General features: G+C 44.8%; 1 protein-coding gene and 1 non-coding gene across 3 annotated transcripts in view; one reads left to right on the top strand and one right to left on the bottom strand.

The window, feature by feature from the left end:
- The first annotated feature begins 3847 nt into the window (after positions 1-3847).
- PLCG1 (phospholipase C gamma 1) overlaps positions 3848-22928 on the top strand; it is a 63201-nt gene continuing 44120 nt past the window's right edge. The window contains exon 1 of one of the 2 annotated variants that reach the window (XM_074211976.1): positions 3848-4206. In XM_074211976.1, the coding sequence (XP_074068077.1) occupies positions 3990-4206 (217 nt within the window). In that variant the 5' untranslated portion in view covers positions 3848-3989. The remainder of the gene's footprint in view (positions 4207-22928) is intronic. The other variant, XM_074211975.1, reaches the window with a different exon arrangement.
- LOC141510645 (U6 spliceosomal RNA) lies at positions 17502-17605 on the bottom strand. The gene has a single exon (XR_012475077.1). It is a non-coding gene; the product is annotated as a U6 spliceosomal RNA (small nuclear RNA).

Raw genomic sequence — 22928 nt, forward strand, 5'->3', positions numbered from 1 at the left:
TATATATATATAGAGAGAGAGAGAGAGAGAGAGACAGACAGACAGACAGGTATATTTTGTGGTCTCCACAATGACCAGCAAGTTATATAGAGCATGAGTCAGTAAAGGATATGGAGATGGAGTAATCAGGACTGTTCTTAGTCCTCACATTCCATCTCAAATTTTCTCCTTAACCTCTCTGCAACCTCAGAAGGATTAATCACTTTCTTCCTCCTTGATACCATCTTCTAAGTTTTTTTTTGTTTTTTTAATTAAAGATATTATTTGAGTTTTACAATTTCCCCCCAATCTTACTTCCTTCGCCCCACTCCCTCCCCAAGGAAAGCAATCTGTCAGTCTTTACTTTGTTTCTCTCTAAGTTTTAAGGACATCACCCTCTCCTTGTTCTTCCCCATCTCTGTGACTGATTCTCTTTTGCTGCATCCTCCTCCAGATTCCATCACTAACCAAAGACCCTCAGGATTCTGTCCTGGGTCCTATTTTCTTCTCTTTCTATATTTCTTCACTTAATTTCATTAACTCCCAAGGATTTAATGACCTTCTTAATACTGATGACTCTCAAAATTACCTATCTTGTCTCAACCTCAGCTTACCTCCAAAATTGCATCTCCAACTGTCTATCAGACATCTCAAATTGGATATCCAGTAAATATCTTTTTTTTTAGGTTTTTTTTGCAAGGCAAACAGGGTTAAGTGGCTTGCCCAAGGCCACACAGCTAGGTAATTATTGAGTATCTGAGACCGGATCTGAACCCAGGTACTCCTGACTCCAGGGCCGGTGCTTTATCCACTGCACAACCTAGCCACTGCCAGTAAATATCTTAAACTCAATATGCCTCTCCCCCTTCCCTATTGCTGTAGATGGTAACATCATCCTGGCCTCCTAGTCCAGCAGGTTTGCAATTTAGGAGTCATCCTGGTTTCCCACACTATCTTTTACTCATCGTGCTCCCCAAATCCGAGTGGTTGCCAAGACCTATTGATTTCATCTTTGCAGTATCTCTAGGATAAATTCCTTTCTCTCCTCTGAAACTGCCCCTCTAGTGCAGACTCTCATCACTTCACACCTGGATTACTGCAGCTGCTAGTAGGTTTGCCTGCCCCCAATGAGTCTTCACTTTATCCACTATTCAGTCACTAAAGTGATTTTCCTAAAGCATATGTCCAATCATGCTACATAATCTCCTTTTACCCCAACTCAATAAATTCTAGTGGATTACTATTGCCTCCAGGAATAAATACAAAATGCTCATTTAGCATTCAAAGACCTTCCTAACCTAACTTTCCCCTTTCCAGTTTTCTTATACCTTACTCCTCTTCACTCTTGGATCCAGTAACATTGGCCTTCCTTTCCATGAGCAAGTTCCTCCATCTCTCAGCTCCAGAGTTTTCTGACTAACCCCCATGGCTAGAACACTCTTCCTCCTCTGACTACTAACCTCCTTGGCTTCCTTTAAGTTAGAAGGTAGATTCCCACCTTTTATAGGCATTCTTCTCCAATCCCTCTTAATTCCAGTGCCCTCCTTCTGATAATTATTTCCCATCTATCCTGTATATAGCTTGCTTTGTATCTTTTTGTTTGCAGGTTCTCTACCCTTAAATTGTATGCCCCTTGAGGGCAGGTTTGTTTTTTGCCTCTTTTTGTGCTTGGCACCTAGTTGATATTTAATAAATGTTTATTGACTGATTGTCTCCAGATCTTTGTCTGGACTGTCCATTAGGTCTGGAATACATGACTTTACTCAGCCTCTAACTTCCTTCAAGGTTCTTTCAGTTCTTTCCTGAGGCCTCTTCTGATTCAATTTCAGTTGCCAATGCCCTTCCCCTCAAATTACTTTGGATTGATTTTTGTCCAGCAGAAGACAAATCCTAGGGGGCAGGAGTTTTTATCTTTGTTTTCTCAGGGGCCTAGCACAGTGCAACTGTATCAGGTGAATAATTGGCCCTAAATAAATAAATGTTTGTTAAATGAATTTTAAAACATGGAACATCTTCACTTAGGCCTTGGGAGTGAATTTTTGTCTTGGGTGTGTTCTGCACCTTGACTTTTGGATGGTATCTCCTTTATGGCCCCAGGCACAATTATAGGAATCTTCTGTTGACCTAGAGTATGATTGAACTGGGTAGGTAGGTGGTGAAGTGGATAGAGTGCTGGGCCTGGAGACAGGAACTTACCTTCCTGAGTTCCAATCTGGCTTCAGATACTGAGTGATTCTGGGAAAAGTCTTTTAACCCTTTTTGCCTCAATTTCCTCATCTAAAATGGAGCTGGAGAAAAATGAACCGGCAAGCCACTGTAGAATCTCTGCCAAAGGAAAAAAAATCCAAAAACTACATGGAGTTAAGAAGAGCTGAAGAAATGACTGAATTGTTACAAAATGTTTGAACATAGCTTTTGAAGATTTGACCCTTCCTATGACCAGGATAGAGACCTGGTTTAGTGGACAGAGAGTTAACTGTGGGTCAAGTCTTGACCTATTTGACTCTGGAAAGTTATTGAATCTCTCTCTCTCTCTCTTTTTAGTTTTTGCAAGGGTTAAGTAGCTTGCCAAGGCCACACAGCTAGGCAATTATTAAGTGTCTGAGGCTGGATTTGAACCCAGCTACTCCTGACTCCAGGGCTGGGGCTCTATCCTCTGCACCACCTAGCCTCCCTGAATCTCTCTTAATGCTCCAGGTAACAGTCTTGGATGGATTTCTTAACATGGATGGAGTTTAGGAGTCTGAAGATGGATGTGAAGATGGATATTGACTGTCTAAATGAAATTTCCTTTAATTATGAACTTTAAAAATTTCATTTCTTTCAGGGAATTGGGTTAAGTGATTTGCCCAAGGTCACGCGGCTTGGCAATTCTTAAGTGTCTGAGGCTGGATTAATTATGAACTTTTAAAGAAGTTCTTATTTTAAGGAGTTCTCAGGCGTCACCGAGCCCTTTGGCACCCCTTTCCCCCGCCAGAAAAAAAGAACTTAAGAAACTGAGAAGGCCCATTGACATCATCGGTCCGGGGGAGTCCGGGGGCGCCGGTCACGACCCGGGTAGGACCCCTCATCAAGCCCGGACCTGGGCCCGGGCCGCCTCCGCCTCTCCGCGGGGGGAGGGGGCTTGTCAATTAGCTGCCCCCGGCCAATCCCCAGGTGGCCCCGCCTTCCCAAGCCCCTTTTCCGTCCTTCGCCCCGCCCTCTCGCCCCCTCGGGCGGGGTCGCCCGCGGGCCCTCCCGCCTGGCTTCCCGCTTTGCGGGGCCGAGCTGGGGGCTCAGGTGAGCGCGGCCGGGCCAGCGCCCTCCCCCCGCGGGCCGCGCCCGGAGCCCCTTTAAGGCCTCCCCCCGCCGCCCTGTCGTCCCGGGGGGGGGGGCGTCCTCGCGCCCATTCTCCCGCCCGCCCCCTCCCTCCGCAGCCGGAGCTCCGGCCGCCACCGGATGTGGGGCGGGGGCGGCCCGGGCGGCGGGGCACCCCGAGACCCGGCGGGGAGCAGGGCCCGCGAGCCGCCCGGCCCCCCCCGCTGCAGCCGGCGCACCTGTGGCTTTAGGGGCAAAAGCCCCCTCCCCGCGGCCCGGCCGCGCTGCCGGGGGCCGCCGCCCCGACCCTCCCGCTGCGCGGCCCCGCGATCGCGAGTGGCTGCGTGTGGCCGCCGGCGCGCGCCTTTCAGCCATCATTTCCTGAGTCCGGGGGAGCCCTCGGGGGCCCGGAGCCCAGGCTGGGGCGGGCAGGCTGACTGGGCCGGGGGCCTGCTGGGGTGTCTTTGTTCGGGCCGGGGAGGCGGGGCCTGCGCGGGCGGGGCGCCGGGGGAGGGGCTGACTCGGCCCCTTCCTCCTCCTCCTCCTCCTCCTCCTCCCCCCGCCCCCGCAGGAGCCGCCGCCGCGCCGCGGAGCCGGACGGTGGCAGACGCCGCGCTCGCCCGGACGCCGCCTCCCGAGCGCCCTCCGGGGCTCTCCGGCCCGCAGCTCGGGGCGCGCTCGGGTGCGGAGGGGAGCGGGAGACCCCCGGCACCATGGCCGGGGCGGGGGCCCCCTTCGCCAATGGCTGCGGGTCCTGCGCCCCGTCCGAGACCGAGGCTCTGCACCTCTGCCGGAGTTTGGAAGTGGGCACGGTCATGACCTTGTTCTACTCCAAGAAATCCCAGCGACCGGAGAGGAAGACCTTCCAGGTCAAGTTGGAGACCCGGCAGATCACGTGGAGCCGCGGGGCAGATAAGATCGAGGGAGCGGGTAGGTGCCCGCCGCCCCGGCCCCACTCCCCGCTCGCATCGGCCGGCCAGCTGTTTGTCCTGGGCTGGGGGCGGAGAGATTTTTTGCAAACTTTATTCCTTTCCGGCTCTCTCCCGCCTTCATCTGCAAGCTTCTCAGAATTTGGCCGCTTTGGGAATGGGGAGGGGGCTCGAGGGCCTTAGGGTCCCCTCCTTGCCAATAGCCAGGGCAGCCTTAATGGTCTTGCAGGCCACGGACCAGGTACTGGCTGCCATGACGATTCATCCGAGGAAAATTGGGCCCAGGTGCCCTGAAAGACACCTTCCCACCCCCTTGACTGCAGGCCCAGGGCTTAGATGTGTGTGTGTGTGTGTGTGTGTGTGTGTGTGCCCCTGCCCTTCAGGACACCGAAATCACTGATGCTGGGTTGTGTGTGTGTGTGGGGGGGGTGAAGCCCGGGGTCGGGGGGATCGGGGGGATCGGGGTTACGGCGCGCCCCTCTTCTCCCCTACCTCCCCAGGAGGGGTAGCTTTGTTTTCCCGGGTTTCTCCCTGCTCTGGGCCTGAAGAGGAAAGAAACAGCCACATTGTATCGTTTAGGTTGTTACATTGTTGCAGTTCGCTGGGGGGTGGGGAGGGAGGCCCACAGGCCAGCCTGCCGGCGCCTGCCTCCCCCACTTCCCTCCTCTTCCCGATCCCAAAGGGAAGGAAGCGGTGTTTGGGAAGGCCTGGAAGGGAGGGAAGAGAAGGCCTCCCCTAGCTCCCTCCTTCCTGCCGGGCCTTTTGTCCTAACACTGAATGTCAGTTTAGTCCGGGACAGACTCACGGGGGGTTTTCTGGGAATTCAGCCCGCTCCATAAGGCAGACTCCTTGGCTAGGGGAAAGGGGTACCTCCTGGAGTCAGGGTGCCTTCTGATCAGTCCGACCCTTCTGGTCCTAAGGAAGAAGCCCCTTCTCAGTCCAAGAGGCTTGGCTAGGTCTAAGACACATGTAGATTGACTCCTTGAGGAATAATCTGGCTTCAGTGGAGGATGGTAGTAGGAATGACATCTGGAACTTTTCCTAGGATTGTAGCCTGGAAGTGATACCCCATAGAGTTTCCCAGTAGGCAGTAGTAGTGCCTGGTAAGGGGGAAGAGTCTCAGAATGGGCAGTTAATTAGTAAGGAAAGTCTGAAGTAGTTTGGCATTCTGGGCCTGAAAAGGAGCAACTCTGATAGTGGCAGGCTCAAGGAGATCTGAGATTTCTTTTTCTCTTCAGCTAGAGCCAGAAAATATCCTCAGGCAAGATGGAGCTGTGTGACTGTTTAGATCCAAACAGAAATCTTAGAAGCAATCTCTCTTAAGGGAGTTAGACACTTGAAGCAGTTGTGGTCCTGCTTCTCAGGCACATTGGATGGTCAGTCAGGTCCCATAGACCAAGGGGTACACAGATCCTTAATCAAGGCCTCTGTCCTTATTTCTACTGTTCTATATCAGCACTAGACTGATATGTTTGAGTTCTAGGTTCTAACTGGCCCTGGAGTGACTGATATTTGGGGGGGAGAGAGAGGTACCAGACTTGGGGAGAGTAGAGGTGGAGTCAGTTGCTCCAAGTTTGAGATGGCGGTGAGGATGTTGAAGAAGGGAGAGACAGACAGCAAGTAGTTGAAGGATGTTGGGTGAGGCTGCTCAGAATCTGAGGATGGTAAGGGGCCATATTGAGGAGGTGGAGAGTTTGATAGGGAAGTCAGGCAAAGTTTTGTTGAGATTTTTCAGTGATGAGAGTAGAGTGACCTAGATAGAGGGAGGTTAGGACTAGAGATGGAACCCTTGGATCTGGGTTTCTGGAATCTCTGTCCTTATAAGGTGGATGGTCTGTTCCCAGTCAGGGCCACAGTTCCTAGGTATGTTGTCTCACTAGGTCAAGTCAGCAAGCATTTTTCAAAGCCTATAATTCACATGTCCAAACAGCACGGTGAAGATAGATTTAGAAGGACTGAATTTGAATCCTATCTCTTTGACTACATGTGAGATTTTGGGCAAGTCACTTAACCTCGATTTCTTAATGTGTTAAAGTTATTTCCAAAGTCCTTCTGCCTTAAAATCTATGAGTTTATGAACCTTTGGGCTACTAACAACTTCTTAAGGGTCCACTGGAGGCCAGGCTAATTCTGGAGACATTAAATGACCACAGTGTGATAAAGAGTACCCTCCCAAGCCCTGAGGAAGATACAAAATTGAATTATAGGATTTATAACTGGAAGGAGTTTTGGGGTTTTTTGGTTGTTTGTTTTTTGTTTTTTGCAAGGCAGTGAGGTTAAGTGACTTGCCCAAGATCACACAGCTAGATATTATTAGGTATTAGGTATTATTAAGTATCTGAGGCCAGATTTGGACTCAGGTCCTCCTGACTCCAGGGCCAGTGCTCTATCCACTTGGAAGGACTTTTAATGGTTTAGTTTAAGGCAGCTAGACTGTACAATGCACAGAATACTGGACCTACAGTCAGGAAGACCTGAGTTCAAATTTGAGTTCATACACTTATTAACTGTATGCCCCTGGTAAGTCACTTAGTCTCTGTTTCCAAACCTGTAAAACGGGAATAATAATATAATTTACCTGACAGGTAAGATTGTTCTGAGGATTAAATGAGATAATTTTTTTAAAGCATTTAGTGTAGGGCCTGGCCATAGTATATGCTTCATAATAAATCTTTGCTCCCTTCTCTCCGGCATGGTACAGGTGAGGCCAAACATGGTGTTATGCAAAGAATGCTGAATCTGAAATCAGGGCACTTGGATTTGAGTTCTAGCTTTGCCATTACAGAATTTTCATCCTGATCTTTGGATTCCTTATTTGAAACTTCAAGTGTTTTTGATGAGATGATATCTAAGAACTTTCTAGCTTGCAATCCTGTGATGCTTCAGTCATATGATTTGACTGAGGTCATATGGGTTAGTTAAGTCTCAGAATCAGGAGTCAGTCCTGCGTTTTCTGCCTCCACATACAGAGCTCTTTCCATTCTACCTTGTGATGTGCTTCTGGATGATCCTTGCTCTCAGGGAGTTTACAATCTAGTAAGATAAGACATTAACACACACAATAACAATATGATACCCTGTGATCCAATAAGCATTATAAGTACCTAGTGTAGACCTTCCGCTAGGCTCTAGACCAAGCAAAGAATGAAAATGATTCTTGCTCTCAAAGGGCTTTATTTTAATAATGGAGAAAACATGTGCCTCCTTAAAACTATTTAGAATGAAAATACAGAGGATTAGGAAAACTTCCTGTAGATGTTTGAACACTTTCTTGAATGAAGAAAAGGATGCTAAGAAAGGCAGGAGGGGAGTGCATTACAGGGATGGGGAATGGTTAGTGTAAAGACTTGGGAATGAGAGATTATCATCTTTAAGGATCTGGAAGAAAGCAGCTTGGCAGGACTGCAAGAAGGGGAGTGGTGTGTAATGAAGCACTAATGAAGGGTTGGGACCAGGTTGTGAAGGGTTTTAAAGGCAAACAGGATTTTATATTTTAATCCAGAGGAAGTAGGGAGCCACTGAAGCTTATTGAGTGGTGGAGTGACCTGGATACATTTGAATTTAAGGAAAATATTTGGCAGTAGTGTGGAGAGAGACTTGAGGCAGGGTAAGCCCCTCAGGAGATAAGGTGAGAGATGTCAAGGGTCTGAATTACAGTTTAGATGGCTTTGTGAATAGAGAGGAGGTCTGATTAGAGGGATGTAGATTGGTAGAAAGGACAGGATTTAGCCATCAATGGAATAAGGAGGCGGGTGGGAGTGAGAAAGATTGAGGAGTAGAGGGTAACATCCTGGATGTTAATATGTTAATATGTTAATATTAACCTGGAAGACTTTTTTTTTTTTTTTTTAGGTTTTATTTTTTTGCAAGGCAAATGGGGCTAAGTGGCTTGTTCAAGACCCACACAGCTAGGTAATTATTAAGTATCTGAGACTGGATTTGAACTCAGGTACTCCTGACTCCAGGGCCAGTGCTTTATCCACTGCGCCACCTAGCCGCCCCTCCTGGAAGACTTTTAACAGAAATGAGGATCTTTGGAAGAGGCCTGAAATAAATATTTTGTGAGATCTTGAGAGAAAGTAGTTACCAATAGTATGGAATCATTAAATGCATCGAAGAGGAGTGGCATTTGAGTTGGACTTTAAAAGGATAGGAATTCAGCAAGAAAAGAGTTGGAAGGATGGCATTCTAAGCAAAGGTGTAATGGTATTGAAAGGGTGTGTGTGTGTGTGTTTGTGCACGCCTGTGCACGCTCTTAACCTCTCTAGGGATGGAGGGTTGTCTAATTTGCTTGCAGTAAAGGTCGCATAAAACTAGTCCAGAAAACTGAAATTTAGACTTCTTAGGGACTCTTCCAATCTGGCAGTTAGGACCAGAATTAAGGGATCTTCTTGGAGCCAGCCTGGCCCTGTTGGATTATGTAGACCTCCATATTTTCCGCTTTACTCTCTTTCTTAGGAACTGTGTTTGGGGTCTTATGGGGTTCCATTTCTCTATTCTTCCCTCACACCCTAACCCCCACTTGAAGAGGGGCTTGTGCTGCTTGCAGCTTCTTGTCAGGGTCTTTTTTGGATCTAGCTACTAACACAGATTGTGGGTCTGCAAGGGAAATTGGTATTTATATTAGGTGTGTCTGCCTCCTTGTGTGTGTGTGTGTGTGTGTGTGTGTGGAGAGAGAGTGAGTATGAGTATGTGCGTGATGAGCTGGTATACAGGCCTTCCTCTCTGAGCATATGTGTGTGATGTGGTAGTGAGTATTTTCTGTGTGTGTGTGTGTGTGTGTGTGTGTGTGTGTCAGAGAGAGAGAGAGAGAGAGAGAGAGAGATTGATTGATTGTTCCTGTGAGCAATTATAAGAGCTGGAGTATGATTGTGTGAGAGAAGGAAAAGCTTCACTGACTGTGACAGTCAGAAGGGACCTTAAAAATCTTCTTAGTTCACCTCCTTCATTTTAAAGGTCCAAGAAAGGAAGTGACTCTGGAAGTCTGTGACCTCCAGACCTTGTCAACAGTAAAATCAGCCGAGCATTCAGTTGCTTCAACTCCAAGGCCAGAACTCTCTGCTCTGCCACAAGACAGTGTGGTATAAATTAACCCCTAAACTTGGGTTCTTAAGACTTCAGTTTTGTCTCTCTCTTTCATTTGCTCATGGGGTGACATCATCTCCTCCTATCTCTGAGCCTTCATTTCCTCTTCTGTAAAATCAGAAGGATAATTTCTTTTAGGATTATTGTGAAGTTCCAGTGAGGTGATGAATGTGAGAATCTTTCAGTGTAAGGTATTATCTGTGTATGTGTGAGAGCATTTGTGAACAGAAACAGTGCTGGGTGGTGTTTGAAAGCCTCTTCAGTTTCTGTGTGGAACCCCATCACTCATGTTCCAGACTTGAATCTTAAACCCTCCTTGAGGAGGTATTCACCTTGGGGATTTGGAGGATCTTCAGTCTATCTTACTCTCATTGGTAGCACCAGGAGGGTTCTTAATCTGGGGTGAAGGAATTTGTTTTATTAAGAAATAGCTTGGTAATGATATTTCAGCTTAATAGGTTTCTTTCATAATTCTGTGGATTTTTAAATTTTATTCATTTAAAAATGTAATGCTGAGATTTCAGCCAAAGGGTATGGAAGTGGAATGGGGACTGTTCCATGACACAAATGGTTAGAAACTCTTGTCCTCAAGGTTATAAGTGATAAGATCAGGATCTTGGTCTTAAGTAGTTGGGGCTAAGACAAAAGAATTATAATCCTAAAAAGACCTTGACTTCTGTGGGAATGCTCTGCCACTTGGGTGTCCCTCTGTCACCCCTGACCTTTGATCTCCCCAGAATTTATTCAGGTTAGGGTTTGTATAATGAATGAGGGTATATAATGAAGTGCTATAGTCTAGAGTTATCTTGACAAGCTAAGTCACAGCTTGACCTCTTAAGAGTCCCTTATGTCCTTCAAAACAGCCCAGGTGCTGCCTCCTACATGGAATCTTTCCCTGCTCTCCCTTCCCCCCCTTCCCTTGTGTTTTTCCAATTATTTTGTGTTGATTTATTCTGCAGATATCTCTACATGAATGTGTTCCCTCCTTGTAGACTAAGCTCTCTGAAGGCAAGAGCTGTTTCACACCTGTTTGTGTCTTAGTTTTTTTTCCTTCCTTCTTCCCCCTCTTCCTCTCTCACAAAACCTAGGATTTCCTCATTATAGAAAGGTGAGGAGCCTTCTCTGTTAATACAGATATGTGGGCATTTCTCTATAATTTATAGAGTTGTCTAGGACACCAAGAGATCAATGACTTGCCTGGTGTTCTCCAGTTGGTATGTCTCATAGCTGGAACTTCAACCCAAATTTCCTGACTCTGTCATCAACTCTCTCTTTCCACTACCTTTCTGTATAAGAGTGTTTAAAACATTGGTTGATTGATAAAAGTTTCACAAAGGACTCTGGCACCAGAGTAAGTAGATCTCATTATATCAGTGCTATAATTGAAAGAGTTCTGCATGTGCAGATAAAAGATCTGGGTTCAGGTCCCTTTTCTACTTCCTTGCTGAGTGACCTTGGAAATCATTTCCCTTCCTCTGTAGAATTAGAGAGTTGGACTATCTGACCTCTAAGTCTTTCACCCCCCCCCCCCCCCAAGCTTTGTTGTTCTAGGCCTTTGTGATTCTGAGTCCTGGAAGAAGGTACCTTTCCAGGCCTATCTCTTCTGGACCAAAGGCTGTCTTCATCTGTTTTAAATGTTAACTCCTTCGGAGGGTGGTTACTAACTGCCCTGCCTGCTGAGAAATACTGTTTGAACACATTGACTCAGACTGTTGCTTTATAGAAAATAAGAGAAGTCTCTATGGTCTGTGCTGGTGTGGGAACTCCGGCCTCACTCCTCATGGCCACTGCCTCTGTCCTAAGGGATTAATCATATGCTCTTTTCCCCTTCTCCATTTAACCTGTAAGAAGTAACTTTAAAGACCTCAACCCGGAAGAATGGGAGGGAGGAAAGTTGGCCTGGCAGGACATGAGTTTTATTAGGGAATCTATCTGGTCCGGAGCCTAATAACTCCTTCCTGTCTGGTTTTGATGGTTGGAGACCCCTCAAGGTCAAGCATGGAAAGAGAAAGTTGCCTGGATGGAGGAGGGTACAGGCAGGGATTGGAAATAGCTGTGTCTAGTTAAATTCTAGAAATATTTATTATATTCTTGCTATGGGCCAGGCTCCATAGGCAGGGATAAGAAGTGTAATAATAATAGTTTGTGTAACTATGCTACTTCATTCATTCATTCATTCATCCACTTATTTATTTATTTATTTATTAGGTTTTTTGCTAGGCAAACGGGGTTAAGTGGCTTGCCAAGGCCAAGGTTTTTGCTAGGCAAACGGGCTTAAGTGGCTTGCCCAAGGCTACACAGCTAGGTAATTATTAAGTGTTTGAGACCAGATTTGAACCCAGGTACTCCTGACTCTAGGGCTGGTGCTTTGTCCACTGCCCCACCTAGCCGCCCCAAACTATGATACTTTAAAGCATTTTCCTTATAACCCTGTGTGAGGTAGGTAGTACTACCTTGTTTTATATCCTCACAGAGCTAATTCATACTTGAGACTGAATTTGAACCCAGATCTTCTTCACTTTAAGTCCACTACTCTGTGCATGGATTCACAGCATAGATTTGTTGATTTTTAAATTCAATTTTATTTTCAGAGCTATAGTCTCTCCTTTTCCAGAAAGCAAAACCAAAAGCCCCTGTTTCAAACGTGTGTGATCAAGCAAAACAAATTCCCACATTGGCCATGCCCAATAAACAAATATATCTGAAACAGATTTAGAACTAGAAGAAAGACCTGGAGCTCATCTTGTCCAACTCTTCTCTATTTATAAAAGAGTAAACTTCTCAGGGCTCTGCATTATCTTAGACAGATGTTCCCATCTCCTGGTGCTTCTGGGGAGAGGAAGCTTCCTGAGGGGTAGTCCATTCTTTAGATACTGGGATCTAATTTAAGTCTGGGCTTAAGTCCTTGTTCTAACAGTGACTGGTTTAGCTGGTCAACCTTGGGTGTTAAGTTATGTGCCCAGTGGCCACCCAGGGTCTTTCCTGCCTTCTGCTGATACTGTCCAAGGGAACTGTGAAGTTAGGAGCCCTTCTCTTGGTCCCCTACTTTGCCACATCCTCACTGTATAACCTTGAACAAGTCCCTTTTCTTTTCTGGGTTTCAGTTTCCTAAATTGTAAATTGAGAAGGTCTGACTAGATGGCCTCTAAAGTCCTGTTTTGATTAGGTGACACTTCAGAAGGTCTTAAGTGAAGCAGTGGGGACAGGAGCTGAGATGAACTGGCCATGAAACAGAACTGTGGGACTGGTAGACCTGGTTCTGACTGGTGGAAGCTTCAGGTCTGGGGAGCTTCTGCCCCAAGATTTGTTATTTCTCAGGAGATGGAAGGCAAAACTGAGGGGGCCTATTTATTTTCTTTCTTTTTTTTTCTTAGGTTTTTACAAGGAGATGGGGTTAAGTGGCTTGTCCAAGTCCACACAGCTAGGTAATTCTTAAGTGTCCAAGGCCAGATTTGAACTTAGGTATTCCTGATTCCAGGGCCAGTGCTCTATCCACTTCGACACCTAGCCTGCCCTATTTTCTTTTTTTTGTAGGTAATTAGGGTCAAGTGATTTGCTGAGAGGGTCCTAGTTAGTAAGCTCAGAGCCTTCTGAATCTGAGGCTGGTGCTTTTATCCACTCTTTCACCTAACTGCCCATGTTTTTGCACAGTTCTTTGATTTGTTACTGGAATAGATCTTAGGATAGTCTTGTCCAGCCTCTGATATAGGTAGTAAGATGAGATTTAAACTTGGGTCCTTTGATTCCAAATGCAACATTCTTTCCTCTGTACCATGGAGTCATCTCCAACTTCCCCACTATGCTATTAGGAAGCCTCTTTCTTGAAATACTATCAATTGATCAGTTGGCCAAACAAGCATTTGTGCTTGTGGGAGGTGGTAGGGATACAAATACACAAATACAAATAATGAAACAGCTCTTTCTTTGAATGGAGGTGTTTGAGTATCCTCTGAAAGGTGCTTTAGTCTGGAGCATCTTGCCATCCAGAAAACATCGACTTTGTTCCCCTTGGCCAGCTCTTGCTCTCTGGGAACCTCTCTTGGACAGGGGAGGAGACCACTTTGTAACACATTTGGACTCCAAGACCTAGGGCAACAGGAGGTGCCGCTTCCTTCCTGGTCTCAGAAACAACAATGCTCTGTAAATAACCCCCCTGGGACCCTTTTGGAGTCTTGGGTGGGGCCCTAGGGAGCTCAGATTAAGAGGGGGTGGAGGTGGGTACAGCCTGCTGAGGGGATGGGGCTCTGGACCAGTTGAATGTAGCTTTGGGTAAAGGATCAGGAGACTGCTAATTTAGAAAGATGCTCTTTGTTTGGAAGAAGGTTGAGAAGGAGGGAGAAGAGAATTCAAGTGGGGAGAGCTAGGAGGGTCAGCTGAGTTGGGTTGTGGGAGGAGTATACCCATGCATGTACTATAAATATTTTACCACAACTAATGTGAATTATAACATTTTATTTTCTCAATCGCTTTTTAAAATCTAGACTATCATTATAACAATATATAAAATCCTAATATCTCTATATATACATATATACATATATATATTGCTGATTTCTAAAGGGTACATGCTTACAGTTAGCTGAGGCTTCACACCTAGGAACTTTGGAATACCTGGGAGACTGGCAGTCTCTTGGCTTCCTCATCTGTCCTAATGTGACTGGGGCAAGGGTGGTACCAGATTATATTTGAGAACTGATCTTGGAGTTTAAGACATCATTTTAGGGAAACTCTCTTCATCTGGTCTGCAAGGCTTTCTTGAGGCCTGTGCTTGTCTGGGTACTGGGAAAGGGATGGAGGAGGTATCTGGATAATATGCCCTCGAGGAATGCTTCTAGTTGGAACCATGAGTAGCATACAACAGAAGCAATATATTATCATCTCTTTTCAAGATGACATTATCCAATACTAAACTATGCTATTCAGACTGTGAGTAGAGCTTTGGGGACCAGATGGTACAGGCCTCAAATATAAGATTCAGGTATTTGACTATTTGTTTACTGTAGTTAGACTCATAAGAATTTTTTTATTTGTTTTTTTTGCAAGGCTAAATGACTTACCCAAGGTCACATGGCTAGTAATTATTAAGTGACCGAGATCAGATTTGAACTCAGATCTTCCTGAATTCAGGGCTTGAGCACCATCTAGCCATCCTGTCTCATAAGAATGTTGAGCTGGAAGGGACAGTTATTGATCATCTAACCCAGGAGTTCTTAACTTGGAATCCATGAAATTAAAAAAAAATTATAAGTATTTTTATATGATTGGTTTCCTTTGCAAATCTTTATAGTTTATTTTAAGTCTTTAAAACATTAGTCTGAGGGGGTGGCTAGGTGGCACAGTGGATAGAACACTGGCCCTGGAGTCAGAAGTACCTGAGTTCAAATCCTGCCTCAGAGACTTAATAATTTACTTAGCTGTGTGGCCCTGGGCAAGCCACTTAACCCCATTGCCTTGCAAAAAACCCCTAAAAATGCCCCAAAACATTAGTCTGAGAAGGGGAGTGTAGACTACAGGAGATTTTTAGAGAGGTCCACAATACAAAAAAGGTTAGGATCCTTTTCTTCCCCACACCCCACTGCAGCTCTCTTGGAGGCAGCTGAGACCCAAAGAGGAGAAGCAACTTACTCATGGTCACAAGGTTAATAAATGATAGGATCTGAATAAAACCCAGATCTTTTGGTTTCAAATTCATGCTCTTTTATTACACATTGTTCTATCTCTACCACTTTTCTCCTCCACTTCTTTCTTTTTTTTTTTTTTAAAGTTTTTTTTTGCAAGGCAAATGGGGTCAAGTGGCTTGCCCAGGGCCACACAGCTAGGTAATTATTAAGTGTCTGAGACCAAATTTGAACCCAGGTACTCCTGACTCCAGGGCTGGTGCTTTATCTACTACGCCACCTAGCTGCCCCCCTCCACTTCTTTCTTTGCCCCATTTTCCCCCTCCTCTTTTTTGGGTCTCGGTTACTTAGTCTGGTAGGATAGTATTTGGATTAAGAGTTGGTTTCCTCAAGTGGATGACCTCGGTTCTCCAAGGATATTGACTATTTTGGAGGGAGCAGGTGGACTGTTCAGATCATGCTTGGTCTCCTTCCTATAAGTTTAGAAGTATAACTTCCTTCTTAGTGTATGTGGTTTGGTTTGGGGACTAACCCCAGGTGACCCAGAAGACTACAGTCCCTCAGGGAGGTGGGGGGATGTGGTTTCTGAAATTTGCCTGAGGCCAGTGGGGAGAGGTATGGACATTTTGGTCAGAAACCTCCAAGTTATTATCTTAGGTCTGGTAAAGGAGAGAGAAATCTTGATTCTTTGCCCCCTTTCCCCTGTTCTCTTTGCTTCCTCCTCTGCTAGTCAGTCTTTTAAGGGGCAACTGTGACCTGAAGGCCACTGCAGTTGCTTCTCAGGAAAGGTGCCCTAGGGGCCAGAATGAAAAGGCAAATTCTGCCCCTGGGGCCATACAAAAGAAATCTGCTCTTCTTTCTCCTTGACAGGTTTTGAGATGATTGAAAGCAGTCGGTTTTCTCCCATATTCTTTTTCTCCAGGTCCTCCACTTTCTCAGGTCTGGGAGTGATTGACTGTTTAGCATAAGACAACCTATTTATTTGTTTATTTAATTGATGGCTCCTGGTCAGTCACTGAAAGCTCTTAGGCTTTTTAAAACCTTCTAAGATTAATCTTTTGGGAGTGGGTAAGGAGAATGGAATTTATTATTTTCCCAAATATAAAATGGAGGTGAGCTAACATTAACAGCCCAAATGAGGCCATGAGTTAAATAAATCATTCCATTGAAGACCAAGTGTCATTATAGATTTGAGCTCATGAAAGACTGAACTCTTCCCCCAGCCCTCTCTCCCCCCTGCGTACCCCCTAGCATGTGTCTGGGTGTGATTATAAAATCTTTTTAATAAAATGTCCCAGAAGACTATTTGATAATTTAGAGATTGTAGTTACATGTTATGTTTCTAGAAACTACCTTCCTGACTTGTCTGATTATACTTTAGCTAAAATAGAATATCAGGATTGTTCTCCATCCCTGAATTAGGGCAGGTAAAATGTAGACAGGGACTTGAGCACTGGAAAAGTCTCTCTTGTTTCAGAAGAGCCACAGGAAGATGCCAAGTGTCAGACTAAAAGATTCCCCATTATGAGAAAGGCAGTAGGATAAGGAGGATGCATAGACTTAGAAGTTATTGACTTGGGGAAGCTAGGTGGCGCAGTGGATAGAGCACTGACCCTGGAGTCAGGAGTACTTGAGTTCAAATCCAGTCTCAGATTCTTAATATTTACCTAGCTGTGTGACCTTGGGCAAGTCACTTAACTTCATTGCCTTGCAAACAAAAAGTTAATGACATTTGACATGGAATGTCAGAACTAGATGTGACTTTAGAATACTGAACATTAGAGCAGAAGGATCTTTAGATCATAGATTATCAGAGCTGGAAGGGCTGTTTGCTGAGATACCTTCTATTTCTAGAGCTCTATCTGAATCTGTAATCTCAGACATCTTTTAGTCCAACTTTTTTTATGCTTGAGGAAGCTGAGGCCTGCAAAGGGGAAGTGGCTTTCAACCAAGCTTCTATCGAAAGAGGGATACACACACACACACACACACACACACACACACACACACAGACCCTAGATGATCAGAATAGGCAGGCAAGGAACTTCTCTTCAGACACCTAGGAGATGTTTCCTCTGCCAAGGTTTGATTTACAGAGATGGGATTTTCACCCAGAGATCTCAATTCAACATGCAATCTGTTTGCTCTGTGGAAATTACTATTTTTGTTTGGCATGAGGAGATAAAGAGGTAAAAGAATCTTTGCTCTCTAGAAGCTCATATTCTAATAATGGGAAGTCACTTATTCAATTGACAATTGTGACATGAAGGAAGATGATTCATTCACACAGGAGAGGTCCTAGGAAAAATCACAGGACAGAGATGTTGCTGGGGAGAGGGGGAGGGTTCAGGAAACACTGAAGGAAGAAGGTAGTACCAGAATTGGACCTTGAAGGGGGGGACAGATGAAGGGGAGAAGAGTCCATGAAGGTCAGTACAGAAACAGGAGAGGACAAGATGAGAATGGGAGACAGCAAATACAGCAGAAGAGAATGGTATGTTTGTGCAGAATCATAAGAGCCCAAGTTGAAATGGCCATACTGGCTGAGCGTCTTTGGGACAGTGCCCTAAGTTAAGAACCTGGAGGGATGTGGACAATACTCTCACTCCTGGAGCATTCTGCTTCACAAATTTGCATGCCATGCTAATTTTCTCTGTATTGTTCCAATTTTAGTATATGTGCTGTTGAAGGGAGCACTCCTAGAGCATTCCGGGAAGGGTCTGCCTAATTCAGTTCAAGAAGCATTGCGCTCCTAGAAGATAACGGTGGATAGTGTGTTGGGTCTGGAGCCAGGAAGACTAGAGTTCAAATCCAGCCTCAGACGCTTAGAAAATGTGTGACTCTAGAGAAGTCCCATCCTCTGTCTGCTTCAGTTTCCTCAACTCTAAAATGAGGATTATATGCTTCCAGAGTTGAAAGTCTAATGAGAAGCCCCCCCATCTACTAAATGTACCAGGTCCCTGCCCCCCAGGGCAGATAAGTCAAAGACAAAGAATGTTAGTGGGGGGGGAAGGGAAGGCTTGGTGGTGATAAAGTATTGATTGGGACAATCAAGAGACTTATAAGACTTTGTGCCTTATTCTCCTATGACACTGAGCTTCAAAAGGGTAAGGGGCAGCATTTTAGCTAAAATCTTTATCTTCACTGGTACCCTTCCAAGTCTTGCTCTGAAAATTCTGAAATCGGTAAGTCTGAGTTAAATTGAGTTCATTTTGGTGGGAAGTTTGAGTAGTCTCAGAGATTGTCAAAACTGTAAGGGAGAGGAAGACAGAGACAGGGATGGGCTGTGCTAGAATGGGTGATGGGCATTCTGATAGAAGGAGAGCCAAGTGCATCCCCAAGGATGACTGGGAATTAGATGAGGTAGGAAGTATGTATGGACTAGAGAACAGAATGGGCAAAGGAGTTGGCTCTAGGGGATATAAGGTGCTATGGGTGACAAATTCTTGGATTCTAGGCAGAGAGAAGAGGTGTGGGAGGAATGGGTTTGACTGACTAGGAGAAAATGTTGGTATGTGGGGGGAGATGATACCAGACTGAGGGGAACCTGATAAGAATGAATATTTTTTTTTTATCATTGGTTTGAATGAAGACATCTAGGACCTATTAGTTTTCAGAGGATACCAACCTGGGAAGAGGCACTTAATAATGCTTTTTAACTGACTGACTGATGGAATCAGTATTGAGATCTAAAAGATCTTGACAAACTAGAACAATGAGCAGAATCTAAGAAGAAATGAAATAGGGATAAACAAAGTCCAGTTGGGTTCAAAAAAATCATCTGTACAGTAAAAAATGAGGGAGGTGTGACTAGATCAGTTTGTGAGGAAAAAGATCTGAGGATTATAATGAATCTCAAGCCCAAATGAATCCAAACCATATGACCTCTAAGAAAACTAATAGGCTATTTTGAGAGAGATTTAGTGGCTAGGATGGGGGAAGGTATGGTCCTGTTGTTCTCCACCCTGGTCAGATCACATCTGGTGTGTTAGGTTCAGTTCTGGATGCCATATTATCTGGAAGGACATCATCAAGCAGGACAGCACACAGAGGAGAGTGACTAAGATGGTGAGGAGGTCTGGGAACACTGAAAAAGTTTAAGAAACTGGGGATGTTTGGTCTGGAGAAGAGACTTAGGAGGCACATTCAAGTATTTGAAAAGTTATATAGAAAAGATTAGACTTATGCTCATCTTCAGAGGGATAAACTAGCAATAATGAATAGCAATAGAAAATCCTCAGTGTGGTCTTTAAAATCATATATAGGGGCAACAAGGTGACTTAGTTGAGAGCAACTGACCCTGGAGTCAGGAGGACCTGAATTCAAATCCAGCCTAGCTGTGTTACCCTGGGCACATTACCTCCAATATAAATGTCCTCAGCAGGGTAGCTCTACCTACCTCTTTGGTCTTTTTTCCTCTTTACCCTTCGCTCCACTCCCTTCAGTTACTCTCCTGTCAGAATGTCTTACCTAGCAGTGCAGACTATAATATTTTTCCTGGTTGTTCTTTTGAATAGGTGGTCCTGGTGTTTGTGATACAGAGCCTTCTCACTTCTAGCTCTTGAAATCTTTACCTTCTTGGGCACAGCCCAGGTACCACCTTCTCCTCCAAGTCACTCCCAGCCCACAGTCCCTCTTAGAAAATTAATTTGTTTATCAGAATATATATTGTATCTCCTCAGTCTATATGATTTAAACTCCCAGAAGGCAACTTAAATTTTATTTCTGTTCTTGCATCTTCAGTGCTTTGCAGCTAGTAAGTACTTAATAAATATTTGTGGAATTGGATTTTATGGAGATTGGTCTTCAAATTGCAAAGTGAAGGACAGTACTTGTAAAGAGACCATTATGTTTCCCCATGGGAACCAGTGGTGATCACAGTTGGTGAGATCTGTCAGAGAAAGGACTTAAGGTGGCAGGTGTCGCAAAATGGAGCAAGGTCTGTGGCAGGCCTGATAACTTTGTGACTGGGGAATCAGTTGGGATCCATCGTATGATAGTCTGAAGTGTGGTCTTGGACAGGCACCAGGTATTAATAGCGTGTGAAATTTGGTCACAGTTAAGGCCTGAGACTGCTCATGGGGTCTCGATTTCTAGTGGGCTTTATTGTTGAATTCATCAAGAGTCCTGACAAAAGGCTTTTGACCAAGATTTTGACCTGTTAGCATGGAGCCCAGATAGAGACATAGCTTCTCTCCCTTATAAGTGGGTTCTGGTCTCCACATGTAGATATTCTAGGGTGGAGGATGGAACGTGCAGCTGTGTGTTCCCAGAACCACTGTCATCTTGACAAGATTATGGAGAATTGGAGATTTGAGGAAATGCCAGTACTGTGAGCCTGCCTGTTCTGATGTTTCAAAAACAAACAAGGTCGGATTCTGAAAACTATAGGCTTGCTGTTCATCTCTGGGAAGATTCTAGAACACATAGTAAATAGATGGTTGGGGAACATCTCTTAATCTCTAGGCCCTAAGATGGGCCATTAAGAATAGAACTGGCTAAATAAATTGAATTTCCCTTTTACTAGAGTTGCTAGATCACAGAATCAGATCTGGAGCAGGAAGGGAGTTTAGAGGTTACCTAATCCAATCCCCTCATTTTATGGATGAGAAAACTGAGGCTCGGGAAATAACTTGGCCAAAGTCACAGGGGGCCGTCAGAGGTGGGGAATGAACTTGGGGCTATACTGTCAGACAGAAAGGTTATCATTATAGTTGATGTTGATTCAACAAAGCACTTGATCTCCATTGAGAGAATTATAGAGAAATTGAGTGATGTGGCCAAGGACTCAGATGGTAACTGTTGGAATGGAATTTGAACCCAAGTCTGTAGGTGGCATTGAAACTGTTTGAATTCTTGCCACTAGTAAGTGTTGATGAATGGTTCAGGAACAAGGTGTCTAGTGGAGAACAGAAAATAGAATAGAATAGGTATGTTCAAATTTTTGCCCTGTTTAATCTTCACTTCAAAAATATTCTTGTCTAATCAGCATAAAATGCAAAGGTGAAGAGGATGAGTAGCATTCCTAGGTACTGTCCTAGGTGCTGGGAGTGGACAGACTACAAATAACACCAATCCCTGCCCTGTAAGGAGCTTGCATTTTGTATGGGGAAGGAACATAGGCCCATGGGAGTAAATTCAAAACATTTACAAAGTAAATACTGGATAATTTAGGATGTCTTGGTCATGTTGAGTTTGAAGAAATTCTGCAGGAAATGTTCTCTAGGTAGTTGATATGACTCTGGAGGTCAGGATGGAGATGGCCTTAAATCTGGAAGTCATCTGCAGAGAGAGGAAACTGAACCTCTGTGTGTGTGTGTGTGTGTGTGTGTGTGTGTGAGAGAGAGAGAGAGAGAGAGAGAGAGAAATAGATAAAAGGGAGGGAAGAGACTGAGAGATAAGACAGAGAGGGAAGGAGTGGGAAGGAGAGAGAGATTGTATTCAGGACTGAGCTTGTGCAAAGCAGAGCCTTGGGATAATGATCCAGCAAAGGAGACTGAGAAGGAGCAGCCACATGAGCCGGAGATCCAAGAGAGCAATATCACAACAGCTAGAGAACAGTGTCTGGAGGAGGAAGGGGTGGTAGACAGTCATCAGATGCTCCAGAGAAGTCCAGAAAAATGAGCTGGAGATGGAGTCATAAAGAGCAGCTTTGCAGAGAGTGGTTTCATTGGAGTGATGAGGTCAGGAGCCAGATTGCAAGGGGTTGAGAATCAGGTTTCAAAATGATCTCAGCAGATTGGAATGCAGGACCCACACCATCAAAGTGAACATTTACAGGATAAATGTAAAGTCTGGCCTAAAGTTCCAGCATGCTAAAGTCCTCCAGCAGAGTCTTGAGGCAGATACAGCTTGGTGGTTTTTCTTTGGAAAAAGGCCTGGTGGTTTCAGTTGAGCATGAGCTTGTGATGAGCCAGTCTTGTGATGTGGCCGCCACCAAAATTCAACAGGGCCTTCTTTGCTTATGCTAATCAAAACCTAGTGTCCTGAGGAGGAAAGAAGAAAGTCCCACTGACCAGAAAGCAAAGACAGCATTGTTTGCAGTTCTGGTCACATTCTAGAAGAGATAGTGACAAGCTGGAGGAGTCTAGAGGAGGGCAACCTGGAGGAGAGGGAAGAAAAAGGAAAGTAACTATAAAAATAGGTTCACATTATTGTCCAGATGCTTAGAGCTGAAAGAAATCTCCACAGCGAGTAGTTCAAACCTCTCACTTTACAGATGAGGAAACTGGGCAACATGGAAGTTTAATGACTTTGACATAGACCACAGAAATAGAAAGTGAGGCAGGATTTAAATCCACCTCTTTAGATGATTCCAGTGGGTCACTTGGTGGCACCGTGGATAGAGTGCCCAGCTTGGAATCAGGAAGACCTGAGTTCAAATTCTACCTCTGAGACTTGCTAACTATATGACCCTGGGCAAGTCACTTAGTCCTGTGTGCCTCAGTTTCCTCATCTGGAATATGAACTAGAAAAGGAAATGACAAACAATCCATTGTCTTTGCCAAGAAAACCCCAAATGGGGTCATGAAGAGTCCAAAAAAACAGCAACCTGTGATTCCAAAGCCAGTATTCATTTTACTGTACCACAAAAGAATAGGGTCTTAAAAGAAGAGAAAACTGTGGTCATGGGGATGATCACTGTCCCAAATAAAAGAAGAACTGATAGGGCAGAAGCAGTGGACTAATTTTGTATGTGACTCCAAAGTCAGAATATAGGGAGATGAGTGGCAGTTCCTAGCAGAAGGATTTTTAGCTTAATAAAAGAAAGAACTTTGTGACAGCTGAAGTTATTTAAATGTGGAATTAATCACCTAGGGAGGTAGTGAATTCCCTGTTACTGGAATTATTAGATAAATCATCTATCTAGAAGAGAGACTTTAGAGATTTTCAAGTCTAGGAGCCCAAGGACAGATTTCAGGGGATATTTGAGCTTCTGTGGGAACAAAAATCACCACTTTATTTTCACTGATCTCTGAGAACATTTCTTTCAGTTATTTTAAACATGATCCTGAGGAGA

The sequence above is a fragment of the Macrotis lagotis genome, chromosome 1 (genome assembly GCF_037893015.1).
Source record: "Macrotis lagotis isolate mMagLag1 chromosome 1, bilby.v1.9.chrom.fasta, whole genome shotgun sequence".
NCBI classification, from domain to species: Eukaryota; Metazoa; Chordata; class Mammalia; order Peramelemorphia; family Peramelidae; genus Macrotis; species Macrotis lagotis.